Source organism: Pipra filicauda, unplaced genomic scaffold, assembly GCF_003945595.2.
Source record: "Pipra filicauda isolate LSUMZ 115617 unplaced genomic scaffold, ASM394559v2 scaffold43_size3849885_pilon, whole genome shotgun sequence".
NCBI classification, from domain to species: Eukaryota; Metazoa; Chordata; class Aves; order Passeriformes; family Pipridae; genus Pipra; species Pipra filicauda.
Genome location: NW_024104576.1, coordinates 1,567,460 through 1,578,310, shown reverse-complemented (window position 1 = coordinate 1,578,310; position 10,851 = coordinate 1,567,460). Strand labels below are relative to the sequence as shown.

The window sequence follows — 10,851 nt, the reverse complement described above, 5'->3', positions numbered from 1 at the left end:
CAGTTCAGCTCCTGATCTCTATCTACTCTTTAGCAGATTAATAATTTCTGAATCAGAGAAGCGCTGCGAAAAGATCACAGGAAACATCTTAGCTCTACAAACACTGAACATGAGCGGTCTCAGTTAAGGTCAATAGTGAGTCTGGGAAGGGAAGCTCTTATTTCAGCTCTTTGCACAATACCTAGTCTGTAGGTAAACAGAAGTGGTCAGTTTAACAACTCTAACAGATCTTAATCTTTTCAAGCATACATATTTATTTAGTTGCTATGATTAAATCAAAGATATATCCTATGAATAGCTTTTGCAAAGAAAGAGCATGATTTCCTTTGTTTCTTATTTGAATCACTAAGATGAAAGTGAAGGCTGAGGTAGTAATTCCACTCAAAGGAAATAAAACAAAGAAACCTCTATTTCATTGCTAAGAAAGCAGAGCTCTGAGCTCCCACGAGCTGTTAACTTCAAAATATTGAACTGGACTAATTAAAAAATAATCCCTGTAGTCACTGAGGACTATGATGTGGTTGGCCCTTATGTGACATATATTGTAAGGCTGGGAAAACAGTTTCTACTTACTATGACACGTCTCACATGAAATTCAGATGTAAATGAAAGCCTGACTTTATGCAGAGAAAAAAAAAAATTCTTTTCTGTTCTTTAATCTTTTCGGCTGAATTTACTCAAACTCAACACACAGTAATAAAGAAACCAGAAACCTTGTTTCCCTTGTCCCTAGAACCTCACTCGTCTATAAAGCAGACAACAGGATATTTAGGAAAAATATAGTTATCCAGCAGGTTTAGAACTGCTTAAGAGCAGTGCAGGCCAGAGCAAGTTTAGTTTTTAGCCTAGTTAGTTTCTACCAGTTAGTCTCTACCCTTAGGACGGCCTAATATTTTTTAAAGTTTACTGATAAAATACATAACTATTTAACCACAGTCTACATTCCATTCTTTTTGAGTTTCCTGCTTTCTCATCATGAAACTACAGAGGAAGTATCTGCAAACTTTTTCTCCTGGTATGCAAAGAATTTTTTTTCTTCAATCTACTTTATAATAATCTGAGCTTTTATTGAATATTTCTACATTTAATTCCACTGGAAAGAAAAGCTATCCATAACAACTGCCATATTGCACAGGTACGTCCACTCTGAAGTCAGCGGGATCTTTGTGTTAGTTGGAACATTACACCACACAATTTTGTCTAAGAAAGCCCAGAATTTGTAACCACATGTATCATCTAAGCAGCCTGGTGAATCATTACTATTAGAAACAAATTTCAATTTTATAAGCCATGGCTTAATGGTTTAATCATTGAACACACCCCAAAAGATACAGTACTTATATTCACAGTATTCTGATAAGGACCAGACCTTAAATTAATCAGTCAACATAATTTAGTAGTTTTGAGTCTGTCCATAAATTGTTCGTGAATAAACAAGAAAGCCATGATAATCTAATAGGTCTCAAGGTTTTGTTTGCAGAAACATGGTGATGTGACTTTTTATCTAGCCATGCAGAACTCAGCTGCAGAACCGAAACAACCTATTTTACCATTTTACTAGGTTATTTAACTTTTAACCTAGTTTGTCATGCAAATATGTTACTTATTTCCAGTTATGAGCTGCAGTCCCGAGTGCTACAGGAAACCTTGTGGCTCTCGAAACCCCTCAGAGCTTTGTATTTGCCTCATGTTCCACCTTTACTATTGTTCTCTGTCACAAAAATAGAGATTTTCCTAACATCTGCCCTCAGGAGCACCTGGTTGCCAAGGTGCGACGAGCCAAACACTTCTACGCACTGTTTTTCCCACTAGTTTTCTTAATAATTTTCTTAATAATTTTTGACATAACAGCCGTCACTGCGGCACTTGGCTTTACGTGACGCTGTTCACTGTTTTCAGTGGGGACTAGAGCGATCCCTGAGGCTGTTTATTTGTGACACGCCCGCGGGCCGTGAGCCGGGCAGAGGCGCCCTGTGCCCGCCGCCGCCCCTCACGCCAGGGCCGTCGCGGCCGCCGCTCCCGCCCCGCCGCGTCACTGCCGGAGCGGCCCAAGATGGAGCCCGGCGGTGGCGGCGGGGACGGGGACGCTCTCCCGAGGCTCCGGCGCCCGGTGCGGCGCGGGCCGGAGCCCTGCGACCCGCGGCCGCCGCAGCCGCGTCCCGGGACCGGCGGGACGGCCGGTGGGTGGTGCCGGGGTGCGGAGAGCGGGGCCGGGCGCTGCCGGGCGGGCGCTGCGGCAGGAACGGGGGCCCCTCGGATGGAGCGGCGCGGTGCCCGCCTGCCCGCAGCTCCTCCGCCCTCAGGTGTCTGCTCCTGACAGCGAGCTGGATGTGGAAGGGAGACGCGACTTACAGCCGCGGATTGCTTGATGCGGATGAAGTGCTTAAATTCTCCCGGGCCCAAGCTCTAGTAGTGTGAGGAGAAATCTGGGAAATGAAAAATAAAACCGCCCGTGAGCTCCAGCGGAGCTGTCGGAGCGCTCGGCTGTGGAGGAGCTGGAATACATGACACTGCTGGAGGCACCAGGCTACTCCTGGTGATAAAGTTCAGAGTATGAGACATCAAAAGCACCTCTGACACCTTTTTTTGACATTTTGTATAAATACTGAGTGCCTAAATACTTGGTTACTGTCGTGCTTTAAAAAAGACTTTCTCATCTGCTTGTTCTGTTATCTTGCTTCTTCTAAACGTATAGTGATGAAAGGGAAAGGAGAAGATACTTTTCTGCACAATGATAGTTCTACTTCACCTGCTGAAGGTGTGCAGCGTGAGTCAAGCTAGCTCCTGAAACTGGAGCTGAAAATCTCTGGTGAATTAACTGCAGTTAAGAACAAGAAAATTATTTCTGCCTGAAATACTTACAAATACAAAATTCATTAAAAAGGGTATAAATAAATTAGTAATTGGAAATACCAGCCTGACATTCTATATGCTAGATTAATAAAAATGCTTTGATAATGCCAGGAGGCTTTAATTAGTTACACAACCCATACAAAATCTAGTCAGCTGTTTCCTGAAAGTGTACACAGACATGATATTGTGTTGATTGTTGGTGTTTTATCCTTTTATCACAGGATACCTTGCTTAGTCAGTTTTATTTCAGTAAACGTTCAGAGCTTTTTAGAATATTTATAGTACAAAGTGTATTATAATCTCCAAAGATAAATGAATTAAAAAGATAAAGCATCATGTTTTACATAACTATAATCATACTCCATTTAATGACTGGCTTTAGTGCTATAATTATGTTCTTATTTACAGAAGAGTCTACAGCTGTAGAGAAGAAGATGAAGCCTCCTACCAGACTCAATATTCATTCTGCATTCTGGATTTTGGCATCAATAGCTGTGACATACTACTTTGATTTTTTTAAAACTGTTAAAGAAACTATGCAAGCAGATAGGTAAGGTATCTTTTTTTACAAAGAAAGTTGTGTTTTCATCTTACAATCATATTCAGTTTTGTTACATCTGAACACTATATTTTAAATCTTGGATAAACAAGATCTACAATAGGAATAGAGAGAGCTGGGACTGTTCAACTTGGAGAAGGCTCAGAGGCATCTTGTCAATGCAAATACCTGAGGGGAGGGTGCTGAGAAGACAGAGGCAGACTCTTTTCAGTGGTGGTCAGTGACAGGACCAGAGGCAGTGGGCACAAAATGAAACATGGGAGGTTGCCTCTGGACATCAGGAAGCACTTTATGATTGTGAGAGTGACTGAGCACTGGTGTAGGTTGCCCAGATAGGTTGTGGAGTCTCCATCCTTGGATATACTCAAAAACCATCTGGACATGGTCCTGGACAACTGGCAGTAGCTGACCTTGCTTGAGCAGCGAGGTTGAACCAGATGACCACCTAAGTTGATATTATTAAACTAATTTTTAAGTAAATACAGTGCTTAAAATTTTGCTATAATTATTTCTTTTCTGTGGACTACTGAGCCATCTATGTACATGTAAACTTTGTTCTGATAGCAGGCATTTTATTACTGTACCTTCAAGTTTTCACTTAAGTACAAGAATAGCTGCCTCTTTTGTTGAAAGTGTTGTAGTTTTGCTTTTATTTTAATAAAACCCCACTGAAATTAATCTTTAAATGTCAAACTGAAGTTCGTTTCTCTAGAAGTTCTCTAGGCCTCTTTGAGTAGGTCAGTGAAAAATGAGTAAAATAATTTCTCTGAAGCAATTTCTATTTCTAATCTATTTATTTTCCATTAAATTAATTTCAGTCAGATTGATGGGTGTCAAATATTTTTAGATACCCTCAGCTGGAAGTGCTTTTAAAACTCCCATTGCCATTGTCATTATTGTATCAGCATGTGGAAGCTGCACAGGGCCTTGCTCTGGGCTGTGAGGTTCTCTGGAGCTGCTCTTCCAGGCTAGATACACCCTTCATCCAGTTGGCTGTGAAAACAAGCTAGTGACTCCAGGATGTAATCAAAATTTTGGGTGTCAGGACCCTGTCTTCCTGCACTGCTTGTGTAAGTAGACTATGGCAACTGCTCTCTTAATGCAGAATTCACAATTGGTAGTACCAAGGTACCAAAATAACCCCTGATATTTTGCTGTACCATTCCAGAACAAATGTTACCTGAGTAGGAAGATCATTGATTACCCTTTGTAACTTAGTAATCAAACAATTGCAATAAGAATTTGCTTTTTAAAATTTTTATTTGCTAAATACGCATTCAAATAAGTGTAAGATTTTATTCAAGTGCACCTTCCTCACAAATTGTCTTTCCCATTCTAGTCTTGAAGTATGTCCTCAAAGAGACTCAAAAGTGTGTCTTCCTAAATAATCAAATCACATACCCTGTGTTTTCTTGAATCTGAGTTTGAAGTCCTGGATTTCTCTCTGGTTTTCTTCAGCATCTGTAAACAAAAATCTTAATGCTTCTTGTCTGTGAAATTTGAGAGTTCACAAACTGAAATCTCATTAAAGCTTTCTGCAAATTTCTGTTGCACAAAAAGTTACAGTGAGAAGCACAGTTGCAGTGAAGCCTCTTTTGTTTCATTACTGACAAAGTAGTTTTGGTGTGGTAGCATAGTAGATCCCTGACAAGATCTGTTGCATTGATTTCCAGGATGCTTGAGGGAAAAATGAATGAAATGCTGCATCTCAAAATTAAACTCAGTTATGTATATTAGACAGCTTTGAAGGGCAAAAAGTGTTTTGTAAAAATAATTTAAGATAAAAACTACAGGAACTCTAGGCCATAATCTGTGTAATTAACAGATATTGTCTGTTCTGTTTCTAGACTAGAGTGAAGATTAACGTGCCAACTACAATGTGACTCTGCTTAACATGGTTTAATATGCTTTCCTTCCTGCAGTTGGTGGCTTGCCAGTGGCACTTGTTTGATGGCTGTGTGTTTATCTGTTGCCTTTTACTGCATCCTGTATCTTGAGTGGTACTGTGGAATTGTGGACTATGATGCACAGTATCCAGCATTGATACCTATCACAACAGCTACCTTTATAGCAGCAGCAATTTGGTGAGTTCAAACGCTGTACAAACTTCTGCTAAACCTGTGCAAGTCTGTGTGTTAATGGGCTCATTTTATAAGTATAATTTCTGTAATTCTACTATGTGTATTGGTCACAATACTAGTTCTGCATAGCATAATTTCTTCCAGTTTCAACTTTCATCCACAAAGCAAGAGTTGGAACAGTTGAAATTGTATATTAAATGTACTTGCAGGTATACGAGATCTTTTCTGTCTTGAAAATGTATGGGAACACTGAAGTCCTTAGCTTTGTAAATTTATCACCTTTGGCAACTATTTGTGCAGTTTACAAATTAAGGCAAAGGTGTATTCCCTAGCTGAGAAAAAACCTGATCAGTTTCTGTCAGAGTTCTTCATTATCAAATAATCTATAAGTAGCAAACATACACAAAATGTTGTCAGACACTTTATTTATGAGATTATACGAGTCAGGATTGAGCAAATGTGCATATGAGTGAAAAAAATTATATGTGTGTGTGCCATTATATTTGCTCTCTGCATGAAAGCTGGTTTCCTCTTGTTTAGCTGTTGTATCTGAAAGTCAGTATTTGTTGCAACGGCGGGAAAAAAAGGAAGATTGAAGAAAATAAAGGATCTCTATAGTTTAGAATTAGTCAAACCTATAATTATTGTAATTCAGTTGTAAAATAAGTTGTTTTTCCCCCTGTCTCTTCAGTTAACTGAAATCTGGCTGGCTGGAAGTTCAGATTAAGGCTTTTCTCAGCTGCCACGTGCCCATGGAAAAATCAAAGAGTAGGTCATTTCCAGGGGCTTCAGGTACAGAGATTCTGAAAGTAAAACGTATCTTTACCCTTGATGGGACTGACTGGACTTGCTCAGTGCAAAACCTGCAGCAGCTGCTGAAGTTCTAGGATGAGTTGTCATTCAGTAAACAGTAAACTAAGATACCAATTTAATAAGTAATGCTGGAGTGTTTTAATTTTGTTTTCATAAAGAAGCAAGTATTTTTCCAGGTTAAGTAATTTAAATCTCATTTCCTCTTGTGAAGTTTTCTTTGTATGCCTGGTATTTCCATAGTATGGCAACTGAACTTACCAAATACTTCCTGCTTTTATTCCCAGTTTCAATGTTGCCTTGTGGCCTGTCTGGTCGTTTTTGACACCTTTGTTGCTCTTCATTCAGTTTATGGGTGTTGTGATGCTTGTATCACTCCTGGGATAAGCCATTCAGGTAAATAATTTAATTTTTTAAGCACACAAAAGCATGTATCTTGTTGTGTGAACTGCTTTGTTAGACATTTAAAGATTGTAAGACCATTTAAAGATTCTTTCTCTATGTTTTGTCTACACTTCTACAATATTGACATTTTGTGGCATATAGAATAACCAGAGAACATGCAATTATCCGAAGGGGAAGATATCCTTTTTTCCTCTCTAAGATTTCATTCTAGACAGTGAAAAGAAGTGATTAGTGAGAATGGATGGTTTGGAGACATATAGGTCAAATACCTGCAGCTTTTACCTGGACTGGGAAAACTTCTTAGCAAAGCTGCTTGATCTGACTAAAGGGGAGAAGCTATTAACATCTATATGCAACTGCCTTCTCTATTTTTTTTTTAATTCAAAAGCTTTGCCTTACCTTTGTCTTTAGGTATGTTGTTTTCATTTGCTGTGATGAACAGTACAGATCAACCTGCTTGTCTGGAAAACTGCCAGATACGAGAAGTTCTTTGTTATTCCTAAAAAAACTTTTCAAAGGCAAAACCGTCTGTTTTGTTGACTTGAAAAATTAATTTTCAATAACTGCTACATTGAAAATGGGTTCCCACATCTTTTGTTAGGATATATTTATCAAATGAATCCTGTGAAATGGAAAAAGCTAAGGAAGACATCAAAGAGAGCTCAGTAAATAGGGTCAGGGATGTCACAGGTGTCTACGTCATCCAGGGAAGTTACTCTTCTTTGTTGTTCTTAAGAGAATGTGGGGGAGCTGTTTAGCTTTGCTTGCCATCACAAATCCTTTTTGGTGAGGAAGTCCCTCAGCAGTTTTATGAGTGCAGTAAGAAGAATATGACAGTGCTGGATTTACATCACTGTAGTGCCAGAGTTGTAGGCAAAACATGTTTTAGTGGCTTGGACAGTGAAATGCAGATTTTTTTTTTTTTTTTTTTACATAAACAAACTGAAACTAGTGTTGCATTTTTCCTCCTATTTTCTAGATACCAAGAAACCTGAGTTTTTTCAGGAGTCAATTAACTTAGGCCTTATTCTGACAACACCTATATACTTCTGAAAAATACAATACTTAATTCAGAGTCTCTTTACTGTGAGAGCTTCAGTCACACTTACTGACGCAAACTTATTCAAATTATGTTTGTTAGTTCTGTCATTAGCTATGTTCTGTCTGAGCACTGGAAGGATGTGGGGAAGTTCTATATTAGGGCAAAGATTCTTTGCCTAATAATTAGGGCTAAGTTATTACTTGGTGTTGCAAAATCATTAACTTATAGAGTTAGTACAAGGTACAGCTTGTGCAGTATATATACAGTCTTCCAACATTTTTGTTAAATTGTGTTCGTTTTTTCTTCTCTTTCAGCTTCATGTGAAGGACTCAAGTAACTGTTATCCTGCAAAGTGGATGTCACTTTTGTTACATTCCAGTACTTTTATTGTTTCTAATACTGCCTTTTTGCTCTAACTGATACAGTAATTCTTAATCTACCTGATTTATAAATCAGTGGACATAACTGTAGGAAAAAGAAACGGAATAGTGAATAATTGAAAGATAGATAGGTTTTACATCTCTTGGTAACATAAAGCATTTCATTGCTGCTTTGTAAAGCTTCTGTTTATGTTTTAATATTAAGCACATGGGTAATAAGTCATGGAAACATAGAATAGTTGGTGTTGAAAGGGACCTTAGTTATCTCTGGGGACCTCAGATGTCACCTAGTCAACTTCCTGCTCAAATCATGTTGTTTGACTTGGAAGTAATTGATGTTTAATTGAAGTGTAATGGAGTTTTAATACTATATTCTTTCCATTTGAATTGACAGCTAAAATACTGTTATCTGGAACCTGTGTTTGTACTTATAAACTTACTTATAGGAGGCATTTCTTGATCTATTACATTTCTAATGTTATATTTGTTACCATGTAGGAAATATTACATAATCTCTTGAATTCAGATCTGCTAGTGGTTTGGAAAAAAGTATGGATAGGGGCCTAGAAAGCTGGTTGACATTTGGCAGGGCCATCAATTAAATAAATAAATTCTACTTGTGCTGATACAGTTTGTCCACAGCCAAAGGTGGATGATCAAGCTGTGACTAACCAGCAATATAATGAACACTATTAACAGTACACAAGAAATTCAGAGAACAAATTACATTCTTTTGATGTACGCACTATTTTTCAGTATTCAGGATGTTTTTCTTTCTGTAAATTAACTTTTGATTCTTAGCAGTGCCTGTTAATGAAGTTGCCATTTTCCTTCCTCACCAACGAAGAGGCTGATATTAACTTAAAAGCTATTGGTCATACTCAGTTGGGAAAATAAAATAGCATTTTATTTTTATTAGGTGACTGTTCGTGTTGACTGAGATACTTGGCTGTCTGGAGACCTGGGCACCATCCAGTTGCTAGACCACTCTTTGTAGATCCTTGTGTTAAATACTTTCCCACCCACAGCTTTTGGAAAATAGGAGAATGTAGAAGCTGGGTGTGGAAACTTGTTAAAATTTACGCCTTGTGGCTGTTGCTTGAAGTCTGGACTGTCACAGGATACTGTGTTCTTCATTCTGACTTTCAAATTCACAGCATTGCTGAATACAAAATATGTGAAATGTTTAGTTTACATGAAAAAGGTAGACATTGTCTTTGGCTGTTACTGTTCCATTAAGGAAAAAAGTTGCTATTGGTATGTGATAAAAAAGATCAGTCAAACCAAAATAAAATACATTCAGCACTGCTTTTAGTAATTTGTAGAGTAAGTTAACAGCTTGATTTGTTGAAATGTAATATTTAGGTTTGCCAAAACCAGTTGTGCTTCACATCCTTAAAGAGCAAATTGCTTATCTTCAGGTGTCCATCTTTTAATTAATTTTAACTATTTTATGTCTGCATCCATAGGTACATTTGAGTAACTTTGTTTATTATGATATTTAAAATGCAGTGTTACTCAGGGATGGTAATTATCACTGTATTTTATTTGTCAACTATATAAATGCTCTAGGTGTTTTAAGTTGCCTTGTAATCTTGAATTAAAATTACTATTTGCTACATGGTTTTTCAAATTTATTCTTCTGGACATCTTAATAAACTTTGTACGAAAGTGATCAGTTATTGTTCAATACGTAATTATTTAACTGTCTAATTCCACTTTCTTGGAGATTTGGAGTGCATCCCATCATTTTTCCTATAAAATGGATGTTCATGTAGATTTTAAATACTGTACTTGACTTGGAGTATCTTTGTCTTTCATGACCCCTCACTGTGTTTATTGAAGGTGTAATATCATTCTGTTCATCTCTGGAGAGCTGTTTGCTCTCTGACTACTTTGATGTCTTTTTCTGCGAATCCTGGATAGATATTTCATTGTAAAAAAGTCCTGCAAAGTCTTAATAGTTCCCTGAAAAAAAACTATCAGGCAATCAAAACCCCCACCCCTACCAGAGCTTGAATGTACCCTCTTGCTACAGACCACCATAGGTATCTTCTGTATCCATTTACATTAATTTCATTTAGGTATGAGAATATGTATCAGCACCAAAAAGCTTTAGTTTACAGGTGACAAGGGATGGTCTTGGATAATCTTGAAGTAAAATAGTCCACATAGTGAAGATTATTTATCACAGTTACCCACAAAAGCTCTTTAAAATGGAAGCATCTTTCTTAATTATTCTTTAAAGGTTGCATTGCATAAGGTAAAAGTAGGATTTGGTATTTCCACAAGCTTTTGAGAATGATGGATGTAGCTATGAGCTAGAAGCTGTTGAAGCCTGAGCAGTTTGATTATTTATGCTTTTTATTTATACTGCTGTTACAGACTTGACAGAAACATAGGGCTTCCAGTTAAGTGCATTCTTCAAAGGGAAAATTTGCAGATGGCTTAAAATACTTGTTTCTTGAGAACAGGCCAAAATGAATAAAGGACATGAGCTACTACTTCCTTATGTTTACCTAAACATAAGGTGATTGTCCAGAATTCACTCATTCCACCCTTCTGCCATTTTGTTTTTCTTCCCTATTCTTTAAGAGGAATGAGAATCCCAGACATTTACATGTAAGTTCAAGGTGTCCTTTGTTATTTAAGAAAAAACCCTCTTTAATAATTTCTGGCTTCAAAAGAGAAAAACCACTCTAAGTTTTGGCCGAGGAAGTG

The 10,851-nt window shown here is 37.7% G+C and overlaps 1 protein-coding gene across 3 annotated transcripts; it reads left to right on the top strand.

Annotated features, from left to right (window-relative positions):
- The first annotated feature begins 2,038 nt into the window (after window positions 1-2,038).
- On the top strand, window positions 2,039-9,808 carry TMEM128 (transmembrane protein 128). Of its 3 annotated transcripts, none has more exons than XM_039385836.1 (5): window positions 2,039-2,180; window positions 3,262-3,403; window positions 5,335-5,496; window positions 6,591-6,699; window positions 8,065-9,808. In XM_039385836.1, exons 1-4 carry the CDS (start codon window positions 2,054-2,056, stop codon window positions 6,688-6,690), a joined length of 531 nt encoding a protein of 176 aa, XP_039241770.1. In that variant the 5' UTR covers window positions 2,039-2,053; the 3' UTR covers window positions 6,691-6,699; window positions 8,065-9,808. The 3 variants fall into 3 exon arrangements, with proteins under 3 accessions (XP_039241770.1, XP_039241769.1, XP_027592085.1); XM_039385835.1 differs by lacking the exon at window positions 2,039-2,180 and adding an exon at window positions 2,217-2,303; XM_027736284.2 differs by lacking the exon at window positions 2,039-2,180 and adding an exon at window positions 2,323-2,758.
- Window positions 9,809-10,851: the final 1,043 nt, after the last annotated feature.